The sequence below is a fragment of the Neolamprologus brichardi genome, chromosome 17, assembly GCF_056152115.1.
Source record: "Neolamprologus brichardi isolate AB-2024 chromosome 17, ASM5615211v1, whole genome shotgun sequence".
NCBI lineage: Eukaryota > Metazoa > Chordata > Actinopteri > Cichliformes > Cichlidae > Neolamprologus > Neolamprologus brichardi.
The window spans coordinates 31211197-31228261 of NC_142120.1; the positions used below are offsets into that span (position 1 = coordinate 31211197).

At 40.2% G+C, this 17065-nt stretch overlaps 1 protein-coding gene across 1 annotated transcript; it reads left to right on the forward strand.

Annotated features, from left to right (window-relative positions):
• Positions 1-772: 772 nt before the first annotated feature.
• Positions 773-17057, forward strand: LOC102789161 (G protein-signaling modulator 2-like). The gene is made up of 16 exons (XM_006803992.3): positions 773-842; positions 935-976; positions 7269-7490; positions 7820-7955; positions 8329-8468; positions 9287-9410; positions 9533-9648; positions 10121-10276; positions 10869-10977; positions 11162-11327; positions 11545-11642; positions 11990-12175; positions 13638-13797; positions 14310-14495; positions 14580-14695; positions 16025-17057. The coding sequence occupies exons 1-16, from the start codon at positions 835-837 to the stop codon at positions 16190-16192; spliced, it is 2133 nt and encodes a 710-aa protein (XP_006804055.3). The 5' UTR covers positions 773-834; the 3' UTR covers positions 16193-17057.
• The last annotated feature ends 8 nt before the right edge of the window (positions 17058-17065 follow it).

The following is a 17065-nucleotide window of genomic DNA, read 5'->3' on the forward strand; positions in this document are numbered from 1 at the left end:
AACAGTTTCAAAAATACAGTAAAAGCTGAGAGGTGTGTTTTGATTGTGTAAAGTTAAAAAAATAAAAAAAATAAAAAAATAAAATCACAGTGATTTAGTGGTTTTTAAAATGTCTTCAGAATTTGCAAACTAATGATGATCATGACACATTGCTCTCGCCGCTAAAAGCTGCCTTTACAGGTTTAAAATATCAGTATTGACTAAATTGGCCCTCTATTTACTTGGTCAGTAAGTAATTTTTACGGCACTAAATTTGCAGTATTGCATAGCACTAATGACAGCTACATGCCTGGGTGAAGACTACGACTACAACCATCAGTAAGGGACATACTTTTATTTTGAAATCCTAAACGTTGCTTTGCGAGTTTGTCGTAATTCCCATTTAGTCAAAGTGATTTAAACAAACTGCTACACTTTGCCACCCTACTTTTAAATATTTTTACCGGACTACACAAGACATCTGCCGTAATTTGCTTGTTTTGAAAATAAGTCGCAAAGAATAGCGCCGTGCGGCAGGGGGCGGGAGAGACCTTCAAAGCTAGGCACGCTGTATTAATTGAGGCTATTCGCCAGTACGCGAATAGCCTGGTTTATTAACAATCACTGACTTTCAACGACGGATAGTTGACAGTGGAGGTTTACAACCGCCCTCCTGCAAACGTCACCTCAAGAACTTTTTAACGACGTGATTGGTCAGGTTACAGCACCATTGCCAAATATTTCCCATGACACTTGAAGGCAGCAACCGTGGAATCCTAATTGGAGTCAGATTTTGAGCTCGAGGAGTGGCTTCGACTTGTGCTTCCCGAGACACCAGAGTCATCTTCCTCCCAGATGGACGAGTGAGTAGTAACGCTACTGTAAACAACCGGGTGCAAAACAAACAAACACTTTGGAAGATTTTTGACTTGACTTTACTATTTTCTTTACCGAGCTGGAGCCATGTTTGTGGTGTATTCGCGGACTTCACTTTGAGGTAGGTGAAAGAAACATCTGGGAAGTTTTGGTGTCGTTTGGTCGTTGTGGTTAATTTCTAGAAACAGTCGTTTACACATTTAAGGTAGCTTTATTCTCCGTGAGACCTTCATACGTTTGGACTGTATTAACTATGTCACAATAGCTTCTACAACAAGTGACACCGTCTGCCGTTCAGTCAGACAGGGGGCATGTGAGGGCTTGCTCATGTTTAACTGACTCATTTCCAGCTTTCTAATACAGAATTTCCTAAACATGACCAAGTCTGTGTCATGAGTTTAGGGAAGAAATGTAGCGTGAGCCAGTACACGGACCAAACAAGTGGTAGCTTTAGGTGTTAAATCTTAGCACAAAAAAACACAACAAAAATAAGTTTTGTTTTGTTTTTTAAGTAGTGTATTGCTACAACTTTGGCTACATGGTGAAACCCACTCAACTAGTTTAACATAAACAGTAATTACAGGGCAGGCAGCAGTTATGATGTTGAAGCTCAGTTTGCTATTTAAATAGGCTGCGACCCATTTTCCCATGTAGGGCTGGGTTTAAGTCTCTAATGATGGTTTCTGGTGAGCTTTCTTCAGGGGAAAAAGAAAGAAAGAAGCTGTTAGCACTTCAGAGAGCATCACTTAATTGGAGAGAGATTGGCTGGGCGTATTTCTATGGAAATTATTTTTGGATGTCACTTTGAGCTCTCTTTTTTTTTCTTTTTCTTTTTTAATGCATGGGTGAGTAAGAGGCATCCAAAGAGCAGCGGTGGGGTGGTGCTTTCGTTTGTAGTTGTCCACACTTTCTGTGCAAAATGCAGCAAAATGAGGAGGATTTGTTGTGTCAGCTTTTTTTGTATTATGTGAAATTAAAAGCAGTGGCCTGGGGGTTTTTTTTTTCTTCTTTTTTTTTAGGATGTTTAAAAAATATTTATCACTGGATCTTCAGCAGAGAGCTGTGGAGGCTATGGAGCTGCTGCAGGACTGCACATTGCTCTTATAATTCTTCAGAATTATAAAAATTCATATTTAAAGCAGCGTTTGACAAATGAGATCTAGATTTAGGCCAAACTGGGCGGAAAGTGAAAGAAAACTGGACTTATTTGGCTGCTCATTGTGATCAGTTTTGGTTTTACTGTGCCACACTTCCTCCTGATTGTCATTTACTGTAATGGAACATTGCACATGTTAGTGCTTGATCTTGAATGTTTTCCAGTCAGCTGATTTTTTTTTTTCTTTCTTCATTCTACTCTCAAGAAAATCTGATGGCTTTTTTTTTTTTTCACCCCCTCTTCTTTTAAGCTTTAAAAAGTAAAATCTCAGTTTGACAGGTATTGCTAAAAGTGCGACGCAGAACCGACTTTTAAGTTTGCTCTCGTTTGTTGGCAGACGTCATGTTCCCTGCATCGGAAACTGCTTTCCCTTTGGGATCCGTGTGCACTGCAACACTGTCAAAACTTTCGAGCGCATGATGATGCTTTCACCCAAAAAAAGAGGGGAAAAAAAGGAAAATGGTGCAGTCAGCTGGAGTGCCTTCTCTGAAAACAGTTCAGTCAGTGAATGAGGTCATAGGATAAGTGGATCCATTCAGGCCAACGGGGAGGCAAACAAGCCTAGTACAGCTCAGTGCTGAGGTATGTGCAAAATAGGTCAAAAATCAAGAAAGAGAGCATCAACGGCAGCATGATCAGAAAGACAGGAGGTGTGAAACTAGTAGTTGAGTTTCGAGTTTCTGTTTGGACACGGTCTTGGGAACTGGGCATGAGGAACATGAGCACTTTCTCATTGTTTTGAATGTGAAAGGATTTTTCTTGGCATACGATTGACACTGAGTAGGTGAACATCATTTTGAACGCAGTAGCGTGCCGATTGCATTGTGTGCACTGTTCATGACAAATCCCCAGTCATTTTTTTAAAGCATGAAAATCAAAGAGCATGCCACAGAGCAGGGGTACCCAATGCAAGCTCTTCCCCTTCGAGACCGTGTCTGTGTATTCTGTTTATTTACCACATATTGCAACTTGAGGAGAGATTGCTATTGCTTTGAACAAGTACGTGAACTGACAGCTTCCACAGAACTCCTGGCAGCATGTGCAGCAATGAAAATAATTAAATTATAAAGCTCTGCTGATTCAATTGTCTTCCCATCTGTGTCTCGTCAAACACCCTTGATTGATTGTGTTAGTTTTTGCTTGTGAGTTGGTTTTTGTTTTTGTTTTTTTTTCTTTACGTGTGTGCATGACAGTGAGTGTTTTCTCTTGCACCTCAGCTCTGGTTTCCAGATAAGAGGTGGGACAGAGATAGTGCGACAGCTGAACCCATGCATAGCAGCATGCGGGCGTTCTCCATGAATCGGTTGCATGTATATTTCGTGTCAGTTAGTTCCCAGCTTTTTCTTCAAAACAAAACAAAAAAAGCTTGGTTCACCTTGAGCTGAGGAGTTGACAGGAATACATAATGTGGTTCAGTCTGTGGCTCCGTATAGGACTGCTTGGCTGACTGTCATGTTTGGCAGCTTTGCTCTGCAATGTGCATACGACAGAGAGCATTTACTCCATGTGCGCCTCAGGTAGGCTGTGTGTTTGCGTTTACTTAAACTGTGCCATGCTTTTGTGCCGTTCTCTCTGAATATAAAATCAGAGAGATTAGAAGAACACGACTGAAGAGTGATGGAATAATCCACATTATTTGGCGTGGAGTGATAAGAGCTGAAAATCTGAATGCTGACATGCGTAAGAGCTTCCATACTGAATTGCACAATTACCTCAAATTGAAGTTACAGCTAATTAAATGCATTACTTTTTTCCACAATAGTAGTAACAATAATACTACTACTACTACTACTACTACTACTACTACTACTACTACTACTAATAATAATAATAATAATAATAATAATAATAATAATAATAATAATAATAATAATAATTAAGGAAAGAATCACTCACATTTGTATTTATCATTAGTTTATCTGCTAAGTTTGTGTCAGTGTCAGTAACCTGAGACCTGATTGGCCAGCTGATGACAGATTCTGGATGGACTACAGGAGGTCCTCCTGAGCCACGGTGTAAATATTTCATGGCAGGACCAAAACAGTTGTGAGAAAATGAACCTGATTACAAAGCTGTGCTGTCATGTTGTTGACTCTGACTCTCATGTTTGTGTAACTGTATAGTATATGACATATATTTTGGGAAACAGCGTAGGGTAGAGGCATAATTGAGCTGCATGCACAAGCCCAGTCAAACCGGTTTGCTACTGGCATATTTTCCTTTGAATGAATTGCATTCTGTGTGTTCAGCAACAGCTAGCATGCAGGTAAATAAGACAACCTGATAATGGGGATTTTCTTTTACTTTGAAGTCATAGTCATAAATGGGAAGTAGCAGGAAGATGTACAATTTCTATATTATTATTCCTACATAAGTAACTCATAGCTAATTAGGAGAATTTTACTAATGCATTTTCTTGTCTAATACATTTCTACGTGCACCAACGTTCACCTCTTTGTATAACAATTGACCTGGCGTTTGGTCAGCTGAGGTGGTGGCTTTAAAGTCACATGGCTTGCTCTAGTGATCGTGGACAAGGATGAGGAAATGTCCACCCCAGAGGGCACTTTGGTCCAGCCTTCTTAATTCAGACAAGTGGATTTCTTCAGATCCGAAACAGCTGAGATACGAGAAGCTTTGGTTCAGGGATTGTGAAGGGGTGTGAATTTATTTTTGGCTTTCTGTACCTAATACATCTCTATGCTGTCCACTGTGGGATTTGCCAAAAGAAATCACAGAGAGTCATTCTAATGAAAGATGACGTGTCTTATTAAAATGAACACTATTGTCCAGGTAAAACATTTTTATATGTTAATAGTAAGAATGTGTAGAAAGTAGAATGTGTGTACATCCAGACTGCATGCTGCAGAATGATTATTTCATGTGGAGTCAAGCAAATAGCCTTAGGGTTCACTAGAGCCACTTAAAGTGACTAGAATTACGTCGCAGGTCTGGCCTAATTGGAAGTGACACATACCATCAGGTGGATTAGATGTGCAGGTTACCAATGGCTAAGTGAGAAATATAACAATCATTTGAACATGCCAGCCTCGCGGACTGCTCTAACTTAAATCATATCAGCTCCGTAACAGCCTGCTGTTAATCCGTCTTCACCTAAACAAAAGGTCTCCCAGCCTTTCACCTGGCCATCAAGGTCGACGTGAACGCTGAGAGGATTAAGTCCTTTGTTTTGCTGCTACGAGTTAGCGGGGCGCACGCAGGGAAGGCGGCCTATCCGTGGGGGTTTTCTTTATTTCTTTGAAATTGAGACACCGTAGCTGTGTGCGTTATGTGTATGCACGCGAAGGTAGAGAAGATAAAGGGTGCAGTGCTGAACGAGCTGGGTTTGCTCCTGAGAGTCATTGAGAAGCTTGAAATGTCTGTCGTGTCAACTTGTCTCGAGTGCATCAGAAGGGGAAGAGGCGACAGGTATGTGAGCCAGGGTGTTGGATTGTCACTTGTCTTTGACCGGGAGCAACAAAATGTCCAGTTACATGTCAGAAAGCATGTTAATATACAGGAAACACTGTGGTGCTCTGAGGTCCTACATTGTACACATACGTCTCAACAGCTTATAGTTACTGTTTTTGTGGAATTTAAAGTCTTCAACATATTCTAAACAATAAAGACATCCTTTTTTTTAATGCATTAGTGCTTTAGTAAGAAAAGGTTTAGTTTATTTCCATTACTTTTAACCTTTTGAAAGAACATCTCTGCCCTCTAGCTGAGATTAAATACTTCTATTCTTGTAACCAAAGCGTGCTCAAGTAGCCTGGAACATTCAGAAGAGGAAATGTCTAAGTTTAGAAAGTAAATGCAGCACATCACAGATGAAGATATATTAGTTTGTTTATTTATTTATTTTAATGAATCCTATGAAACCACATTTTGCCATTCATAAATTACTTGTTAATTCCTGAATGGAGCAACCTAACAAACCAAATAGTATTGCAGACAACACTGCAGAATGTGGTTTCATTTCCTCCGAGGGTTGAGGGGGCGGGGGATAACTGGTATGGTCTCTTTGGGGGATGGGGTCACAAGTGTGCAAGGGTAATTATAAACCTGTGATTGTTCTGATTAAGAAGAAATGCCTGCATGTGTGTGCTTTTCCTGTGGCAGGCACACAAATTTTAACCCAGTTCATAAAAGTAAACCGCTTTGTTTTAATGCAGAGCAATATTGCTGTTCCTCCAAATTTAGTATCAATCAACAAGTCAAGTCATGTTAATGCTGTAGTTGGGAATCTGTTGCAGCCGTGCATGACTGGATTTGTTTTACAAATTTATTATGGATTTGCTCATGACAGATTTTTTCCCCTCTTGGTTTTGTTTCACTGACAGTTTTGAAGCTGAAAAAAGTAAAAGATGATTGAGAGTGCAAAAATGTGAGATTAGTTTAGCTAATGTCATGGTTAAATGTAAAGTACACGTTGTCATTTCAGGGTAAATGTGGCAGTTTAGGAGTTGGACAGGAAATGCTTGGTCCTATTTTGGAATTATAGTTGTTGGGTCTGGTTTCACATTCTGGAGGGTTTTTTTTTCTGCTTCTCATTTGGAGTTTCTCTTTCTTGTGTTGTGTGGTAATTTGACTGTTAAAAAGGGATCTCCACAGTGAGCCAGTGAGATGAGTTCATGTGTTAGTTGAGTGATCTAACCTCCAGGTTATTTGGCCCCGTTTCAAAACACAGATGATCTCTCTGCGGTGGCACTTTAGCTTATTTCTTTGTAGCAAAGGACATTCGTGCAATTTAAAAAGTGGTTGTTTCAGATTTTGCTTGAACAATTTGTAAATTTGTTGTTAAGTCACTTCAGAAAGGTTTTTGCTAAATGTGATCTGTTGAATAATTCAAACAACCAAAATGGAATTTTTGCCATCTCTCGCTGGCAGCAGATTCTCTTAAATGATAATTTTCTGCTCTTTTACATCATTTTTGAATACATGAATATTTTTTTCTAATGTGCTAGGAAATCGATTGGTTAATCAAAACCTAGTCAAGAGTAATCAGTTTAAGTAATTTGGAAGAAAAAAACAATCTGTACCGTACATTTGAATGGATGAGTGTGTCCACACTTATGTTCGGGACTGTGGACTTATCTAGATGTGACAGAGTATTGAGTTGTAGTTTTGTGGCTTAGCATGAGTAAGGGTGTAGGGAAGAATTATAACTGATTTGTCATTCTTCTGATTTAGTAAGGTATTTCAGCCTTGTGATTAAACACACTGTGATTTCTCGCCTGGTCCCGCCTCCCTGCAGGATGGAGTCATCATGTCTGGACCTGGCTCTGGAAGGTGAGCGGCTCTGTAAGACCGGGGACTACCGAGCGGGTGTGTCCTTCTTTGAGTCTGCCATCCAGGTTGGAACAGAGGACCTCCAGATCCTCAGTGCCATCTACAGCCAGCTGGGAAATGCCTACTTTCACCTTCAAGAGTATAATAAAGCTCTGGAATACCATCGGCATGACCTCACACTCACCAGGTGAACATTTTTAAAATATGGTTGTTAAACAAATCATCCAAATGTCTTTTGAGTTCAACTGTTTTGACCTTGGTCAGCCTACACACACACACGTATAGTCTAACAATACATTCAGGATTAAGTGCTACAACTTTTTTTTTTTTAATCACTATATCTCCCCTCCTTGATTAAACTGCTAAACTAGACTCCAGCGTATTACTGCTTGCAGCTGCAAATTACTTTCTTGCCTCTTGTGTTTTCCATCTAATACACATAAGGAATACACTGATATTCCAATCTAATTATTTCCTAATGCTTTTTTTTTTTTTAAATCTTCATTACAATCCCAGAACAATTGGAGATGAAGTTGGAGAGGCCAAAGCCAGCGGTAACCTTGGAAACACATTAAAGCTTTTAGGACGGTATGACGAAGCAGTGGTTTGCTGCCAAAGACATTTGGAAATCACGAGAGCCATATATGATAAGGTGGGTGATGTTTCATTTATTATTTCAACACAAGCGGAGCATCCCCCAGCTGTTTTTTATTTTAGCAACATAAGATTAAATTATTTTCACTGTTTTGTCAATAAACATTTTAGTCTGTGACTAAAATGATCATATACTTTGATTAGCATAAATGGATCCAAATTTGTTACAACTGTACCTCGTAACGTGCTGTGGAGCCACAGAACACTTCGAGCACACGTGACGACTGCATTGACTCTGTGTACCAGCATCTAGAATAGTTCTGCAGGCTGCATGCAAGCACCAAAGTCTGGTGTCTGTGTATTTTAAGTATGTAATTACAACGCGGGTCACTCTGGTTTCCGTCTGTGAAAATCTGTTGTGCGTGTTGTAGGTCGGGCAGGCTCGAGCGCTGTATAATTTCGGAAACGTTTACCACGCCAAGGGCAAGAGCATCTGCTGGAGTGGAGCAGAGCCAGGAGAGTTTTCAGAGGAGGCAAGGATAGCCCTGAGGAAAGCTGCGCAGTACTACGAGTGAGTTGGCATCACTGTTTATCTCTAAGCATTGATTTTGCTTTGTTTACTGCAAAGGTCCCGATGAGATATGACTAAGACGCTGAACTGTGCCACGGTTGGAAGTTGTTTAAAAAATGAGCTCGCCAGAATGGATTAGATATAGAGCTTAAGACAGCTCTGAGGTGCTAGGGTGGTGTATGGTGTTTGTAATAAAGTTGTTTAATAATCATTTCCATTGCCTCACATTTCACTGACTAACATCAATGTCTTTGCATCAGCGGCAGGCGATTTTTATATAACTGAACCGTTTGGAGTGACAAAGAAACCGTTGTGTCCCATGCAGCTCTAATCAAAATTGTCATTATTAATTGTTTGCTGTTATTTCATTATGCAATGACCACCATGCACATGTAGACAAAGACGATTTGTAGAAAAAATGGTATGTAATCTTCCACTGATCCATTCAAATGAAAAAAAAACGCACACAAAAAATAAACTGTTGCTAAAGTTACTTCTTAAGTTGTTGGGTGGTTGTGCTCTCAAGATGTAGGTCATAAGATGGTCCGTCAAGAGTTTAAAAAAAAAAAAAAGAAGTAGCAGACAAGCTCCGATTGGCATTAAACCCAAGTCGAAGCAAATCTTCGTCTGTCCGTCCAGTGGCCGGCCCAGACTGATCAGTTTCTTGTTGACGACTAGAAAAACAAAAGGAAAAGTGTCTTTTTGTCAAATCTCACTCAGTCATCACAGAATCACCCAGAAAACCTAAGACAACAGCCATGTGTTTCTGCCACAGTTTTCAATTATAAGTGAGCATCTTCTTGTTATTGTGAACAAAGAGCAAACCTGCACCTGGTGACGGAGCTGGGCGATCGAGCGGCCCAGGGTCGTACCTACGGGAACCTTGGAAACACTTACTATCTGCTAGGAGACTTTGAAAACGCAGTAGCTGCACATGAAAAGGTAGGTGCCGAAGTACTCACAACGCTCTTTGATGCTTGTTTAGGAGCTTGGCCAGTATTGTTATGATGCTTAACTCATTCTTTAATAAGATAAGAGTAACATGCACTCTTTTTATTCGATAGCGCCTTCTCGTTGCTAAGGAGTTTGGGGATAGGTCTGCTGAGAGGAGGGCCCACTGCAACCTTGGCAATGCACACATATTCCTCAAACAGTTTGACGTGGCGGCCGGTCATTACAAGTGAGGCTCATCATCTTTCTCACTTCATTTGTGGCATGACAGAAAGAAAAGTCTGCTGAAAGCACAGTTTTTACTTTTAGGGCTTCTCTTTGTTCTCCTCTTTGTACCATAAATGCTACGTTAAAACCTTTTACACATGAACAGACAGCTATAAACGAGTTAGAGAACAAGAATCAGATTAAACCTAAGTGATTTACACTGGAGGATGAGTTCATCCCAGCAGCTTAGGAGGAGTTTTTTTGGCTGCACTTCCTCCCTAGTTTTTATGAGCAGCATAGTATTTTTTTAATGACTTGCTTACAGGAACACTGTCAAATGTTGTAACTTGTCAGTCTGTCATTCCAGCACTTCCTTGACATGGATGTCCTTAGAAAATGAGAACAAGGAGAACAGAAAAGAGCAGATAACAATCATTGTCCTGCACCCGCCCTAGACATTGTTTGACCTTCCTCCTCTTCTCTTTCACCCTCAGGAGGACTCTGCAGCTGGCCAGGCTTTTGAAGGACAGAGCTGTGGAGGCTCAGGCCTGTTATAGTCTGGGAAACACCTACACGCTACTGCAGGACTATGAGAGAGCTATTGATTACCACCTCAAACATCTGGTCATTGCTCAGGATCTTAGCGACCGGTATACCACTGAAAGCCTTTTGTTGTTGTCAGCTTTGCTGCCAAACTGTCCTCAGAAGTGTAATCAGATTGTGCACTTAACATGTGGGTGGCCGCTGTGGTGTTAAAACAAACATCCAAAAGCAAAAAGTCCCAAGGAGCAGCATTTACAGTCATTTCATGTTGTAATTGGTTAAGTGCTTATAGATGAGCTTTATATAAAGGCTCTGCAGGATATTTGGGAACAATGGTTATTTTATAATGTAGAAATGTTTTGTTTTGTGTGTTGTTGTTTTTTTTTTGTTTTTTTTTGTTCTATTTTTTTGAGGGAGGGGATGGTTTTCTTTTTAGTCTTGTAAAAGGGTTTAACATAGGCGGTGCTGAATAAATCTTGAATGTTTTTTGTTTTTGTTTTTAAACTAGCTGTCATTAATATGTATAGATTTTAGCAAATTGTGCGTGGAAATGTTAAATACCCACTATTGTTGTGAAATACACATGACCTAATTTTAGTCTCAGCTGTTGTAATTGCAGTGTGTGATAATTTGATGTATGACTACCCGTTATTGCATAATTTCACATGAAGTTACTCAGACTGTTCTGTCTTGCTGCAGCGTCGGTGAAGGAAGAGCTTACTGGAGTCTAGGAAATGCCCACACAGCCCTGGGGAATCATGAGCAAGCCATGCAGTTTGCTGAGAAACATCTAGAAATTGCCAAAGAGGTGACTGTTTACAGTTTTCCTGCTCTTTTAGGAGTCTAGTCAGTAGCTTTATCGGGCCACACCTCCATCTGCTGGTTGAGTAGGGAACAACAGGAAATAATTGTATATGTATTTGTAAAGCCAGATGTAGAAATAGAAATATATCATATGCTCACAGTAAACTGTAATGTTGTCATTGGTGCAGACCGGAGATAAAAGTAGCGAGGCCACTGCCAGGATGAACTTGTCAGACCTACGGTTGGCTGTAGGCCTCAAGTCCAACCCAAACTTTCATCCCTACCTCTTCGGCAACACCAATGCAAATAGCTCTGCTCTGACAGAAGGCTACCAGGGTTTCCCCAGCATACCAGGTAAATCTGGACTTTGTTAACCAGTTTATTTTTACACTTCTGCATGTGTGTAATGCGCATGAACAAGAGTCGAGTCCTCTTTAACACCAAACCCATGCTGTTAAGATTCAGAAATCCATTTGCTTGTGTCCTGTAGCTTTATGCTGTGATGCTTCACTGAATCATTGTTTTTCCAGAAATGTGGCCACACTGGCTAATTTTTTTTGTTTTGTTTCAGGGACCAAGTATGCATCCTTGAACAGAAGTAAAGAAGATAACTTGGATTTCAGTCAAAATTCCCCCAAAAGTCAAAGGGGAGATTTGCCGGCACACCCAGTACGTAAAACTAACTGTGCTCAGTCTTATTTCAAAACTGGCCATAACAAATGAAATGGTCCAAACTCCTGAGCTTTAAATTAGGCTAGCCAAATTTTTAGTTTTATTAGTTTGACTATTTTCACTATTTTTAGGAGACAAAGTGGAACAGAGTAACAAAAAACAGCTGTTCTGACAATGAAAACACATTAAATACAAAAAGAGTTAATTTTACATGAAAAATGCTCTGCAAAGAATGGTACTTTCTGCTCTGTTCACCCAGCCTGTGGTAGGTTAAAAAAAATAGACTGATCTTGTAAGTCTGTCAGTAAGAAAGTCGTATGTTCTGTGTGCTTTTATATATACAGGGCTGGGGGGAAGATGCGTTCTCTGGGTCTTCAAAAAACAACTCAGTCAAGGCTTCCAGTAAGCTTTTCCCCTTCCCCTGGACAAAAAGCAAAAGGCAGAAGGATGACAAATCCTCTCCGGAAGACCAGCGCAAAACCTGCACCAAGGACACGGAGCCTGAGCTGGAAGCACCAGTGCCTCAGAAGGTATGTGTAAGTTAAAGCAGGCAGAAAAACGTAACCCACTCAAAACATTCTTGGAATCATCGCTGAGCTTCTGGTCAGTGATGATTCAGCCTAAAAGTTAAAAGTGAGCATGTAGCCTGTGACACAACCTGACACAGATGCCTTTCCACAAAAGTGTTAATGCTGTGGGAGGAAGTTTCGGTGTAGCAGCATGGAGTCATAGTTTCTGTCTTATGCCCGTTGTTGTTTTTCTTCCTACTGCTTCCAAGTACTTGCTTAAAGGGAAACCGTTTGTCTGTTAGAATACAGGCTGTTTCAGATTTAAGTGAATTTGTAGAAAAATGTAACACTTGTAGTAATAAACTGTAAACTAGTGAATCTAAGCTTTTGTCCTCTATGTGCCTGCAGCTGTCTTGGAGTATGTTGATGTGTTATTATGAAAAAAAAAATTAATATGAATAAACAAAAACAAGAAACAATCATAAGAAAAATTGCTACACAAAAAAGGGGCTTTCTTTGTAAAAATCATCCACTCTGCTGCTAGTACAATTATCCCAAGTTGTGATTGGTCAGAAAGAGTGCTGCTAGCAGCAGCACTCTGCTGCTAGCAGCACTCTTTCTGGGAAACCCTGGGCTAAGTTGATGAGTTTATAACCAGCTTTATGTAACTACTTATTCTGATTCAAAGATATAATAAGTATGTTGAACTCACTTTGTAGTACAGGACCCTCACCAGATTAGATGTGCCACCTCATCTATTGCAGAGTATTTTTAAATCATCTGTAAGGGGGAAAAAAGTGCCACTTGTTTACCATTTATTTTCCTAATTATATTAATAATTATTATTATAATTATTATTTTTATTATTCATCATTGAATTATTATACACCCAAATTGCATTGGATAGATTCATCGGGAAGAGCATCCGGTATAAACCTCTGCTAACTCAAACATGTAGAGCTACCTGCTGTGGTTACTCCTTGTGACAAGAGAGCATCCGGAAGTAGCGCAGTGTTCAGAGAATCTGTTGTATATTCAACTGCATCACAGTTAGTGTAACAAACTGTGTGCACCAGATGAAGAAAGGCTGTGTTAACAAAGGAAGCCGAAAACCACTCAGGATACTTATCATATCTTGTTGTATTCATAGCTGTTTATAGTATACTGATGCATAAGTATCAGCAAACATCCACTCTCCGCCAGAGTGTAAATGTTAATCTCTTGTATTCCCACATTTACCTTTTAGTCAGTTTTACCTCTAAAATTTTGGAAAATAGAGAAAGTGTTCATCAAAATCTCCCAGAACACAAATGGCATCTTTATTAAAATGATTTAATTTTCTGTCAAAGGTCAAATTAACAAATTGTTTTAGCTTTACTGTTTTGTTTGTTTAAGCTGTTCTGAGTACCTCCGTTATCTGCAGCGTTTTGTTGTTATTAAACCTGCTTCATTATTTATTTATAGATTTTTAATGTTTTTGTAGCCAGAAACTCGGGACACTATCGGCGAGGACAGCTTTTTCGACGTCCTCTCTCGTTTCCAGGGCAACAGAATGGACGAGCAAAGGTGTACACTGGATGGCAACAGCCATCTCCCTGCCCATCCCTCTCCCTTCTCCGTCCCACCTGTAGCTGAAAAGAAATGTGAGTCAGTCTTGTGTCCTTACTGATGTTCACACCATATCTAAAAAGGTGCCAGGTAATATACGAGTGAGCTACAGAGAAGACACTCGCAGTGCTGGCGTATTGTGGTGTGAATGTCACAGAATTATCCTTTTACATGTTGAATGTTGCTTTTCCTCATGGCAGAGATGACCTTAAGTGATTCTCCACCCAAAAAGCTATATTTGTGGTTTTATCCTTCAGTGAGCACAGTGGTGTTTATGAGCCTTTTTGTTATCATTGCGCTCGTCTGTAACGGCCATGAGTCCCAGCTTATCACACCCAGCAGTCTCTATGAAGGGCAAATTCTTTTCAGCCAGCTTTCAAACCTCCGAGGACTATTTGAAGCAGCACACTTCATTTTGGGTGGAGGATTGCTTTAAGATACTGCCCTCTTTTGACGTGTACAAAGTCAGGATTAAATGTTGCTAATTGCCCAACTAACAGTTAACTCACTTCCATTGGTTACTCACACACATTATGTCTGTTTGTAGCTGTTTCAGAGCGCGAACGACTATACCAGGATCCTGGTCATTTCCTGGAGCTGCTGGCCAGCTCCCAAGCCCGCCGTCTGGACGACCAACGAGTCAGCATGACCCCTTTTCCTGGCTTACGTGTCAGCACCTCCAACCCGCCTTGTACACCCTCCACCTCCAACACAGATCAAGTCCAGTCACAAGGTAAAGAATGCAAGGAAAAGCCCATTTTTATCCTTTCATTACTCCCCATAATATCAGGTAAAGGGTTTCTGGTTTTCTTCCTAGTCCCAGTCCCCACTGCAAATACTACTCGCACACCCTCCCTGTACGGTCGTCTCGAGGCCAGTTCTGAGCAGCCCGAGGGGGATGATGTCTTCTTCGACATGTTAGTCAAATGCCAGGTAAAGAAAATTCATTGCATCACGTCCTGCCTTGTACATAACTCTTATTAAGAATCTCTGCCCTTAAAGTTTTCCATTTGATAACACTTAGATTCTGGGTCCATGAATTTAGGTCCCAGGAAGTAGCTTCGATAATTTGAACATGGTTGGATAATTCAGGATTATTCATACTAAACAAGAGACCTCAAAGCCTGCTGTACACTGTCTTCTCATGCTGACTGTGCTCCAGGTTAAACAAGGCATTGCCATTTCATTGAAAGTGCAGGGCAGTCCTTCTTAATTGGCACCATATTACCCAGTTCATTCCACAAAATATCCAAGACAAAAGTATGTACTGTCCAACCAAGTTGGGTATTTGAAAAGTGAATTAATGTCTAGGTGTGATAGGCAGTTTAATGCAGTCAAGTGAGAATTTTCATGGGCTGTGGCGTGGCAGGCCTCCCAGCTGTAGCCTTGGAGATGACAAAGGGCTCTTTCTGCACATCCTCATTATCCTGAGGTAAAATCAGCAAGCACCGTGCTTAAAGTTATGTGGTTACAAATCTGGCAACAAATGAAATGGTAACAACTTTGTTATTCAATGTTTATACTAGACTAGATGCAGGCTACAATGGGCAGTTTACAGTACTGTGGTATAGTTTCTAGTCATGGTCTATGTTGCACTGGTGTTACACAGAACCTAACCTAGCACTGCACCACAGTCACCTTATAGGAGAGAGACATGATGGTGGTAAAAGTGTAACTTTCAGGAGAGAAAGCTTTTAAAACCTTATTAGTGTTTCTGATTAGATTTGAGCTGATATTCTGCACAAGCAGCTTTTATGTCATGTTGACCATTGAGATTAAAGTTAACAGACACTGTTTCAACATTACTGCCTTGATGTGTTTCTATATAACGATCGAGTAACAGGATTTACTGAGAGTGACGTTGGCAGGAGTCGTCAATTTAAGCTGATGATGTTGTTTAGTAACATCTTATATTTTTATGCATGCTATATTCTAGCTGGGGGGTGGGAAAGGAGCCATAAAGGCGGACGTAAGCTCCGCTCATATACTGCAGGATCCCCCTCATAGAGCAGTGAAGAGCCGATCAGAGTCCGTCCACAAGGAAAACAATCTACTGGACCTCAGAATAGAAAATATTAGGCCACTCATTTCTAATTTTTATCAGTTTCCATACTGCACCACTACCCTGGAAATGAGTTTCCTCACTTACCAGTTTCTGCTTTATGCCTATTAAAGTATAATCAGGGCTTAATCAATTCTGATACGTGCAAAGCATCACTAAACACTTCAGTTGGTATAATTTAACTCTCGATTGTGTTTTAGGGTTCCAGACTGAATGACCAGAGGTGTGCTGCTCCACCACCTACAACTAAAGCATCGACTGTTCCTGATGAGGATTTTTTCAGTCTCATCCTGCGTTCCCAATCCAACAGGATGGAGGAGCAACGGGTTCCACCTCCCTCTGGAATAAACCAGTCCAAACTAGGCTGACGCTGACCAGCGGGGTTTTTTTTTCATATTAAATGAAGTAACAAGCTCTGGCATTTTGCTTTTGGGTTTGTTTGGTTTTTTTTTTTTACATTTAAGGAGGGTTTGTAACCTGTAGGAATTCCTGCCTTTTTGGACTGTCCTGACTGATTTCCTGTGCGATCAGGAAGAATACAAAGCAATCCTGCGAGGAAATCAAGCTCTCAAAACTGGCATCGTGACTTAAAAATCATGTGAAATTTATGATTACAAGACTTGGGAATTTATTTTATTGAAAGGTCACAACTTTTTTTTTTTTTTTTAAATATTGGTGATGTCACTGGTTGGCTGCTTTTATAAGAGACCTCTCTACCAGTGATGTCTGTTTACTCTGGAAGTTTGCATAAAGTCACTCCAACAAACAGATGGTTGTAGTGGTCACTGGTGGCTGGATTATGTATCCCAAAATCATAAGCCAAAAAGAAAATAATGGATTTTGGCTTCAGGTGCAAGGCTTCAAGTTGGACGGCATATTCGATGAAAGGAAGATGCATTTAAGCAGCGTGGAGTTTGTGTGTGTGGTCTGTTTACAACTTCATTAAATGCAAGAATGGAACATCTTTGTTTGAATTGATCTCTGACCTCTCCAGCAGTAATTTATCAAAGGAGCTCAACTCTTCTCTTGGGAAATAATCCACTGCTACAGCACTCACTGTGGAGCCATATACAATATCTGCTTGCGGATATTGCTTTTAAAGACACAAAAGACTTGATTATTTTACTGTGCTGACAGATGTATGGGTTGTCTTATTACCATGAAATGAAATGGGATTTTTTTTTTTTTTTAAAATTGTAACAAGATTTTACAGAGGATTAACTAATGTGAAGAGTAAAACG

Bases quoted from the DNA above. Each gene is read 5' to 3' on its own strand.
- LOC102789161 (XM_006803992.3), top strand. The intron at 7,956-8,328 runs GTGGGTGATGTT...TGCGTGTTGTAG, and splicing joins CGAGAGCCATATATGATAAG to GTCGGGCAGGCTCGAGCGCT. The intron at 12,176-13,637 runs GTATGTGTAAGT...ATGTTTTTGTAG, and splicing joins AAGCACCAGTGCCTCAGAAG to CCAGAAACTCGGGACACTAT.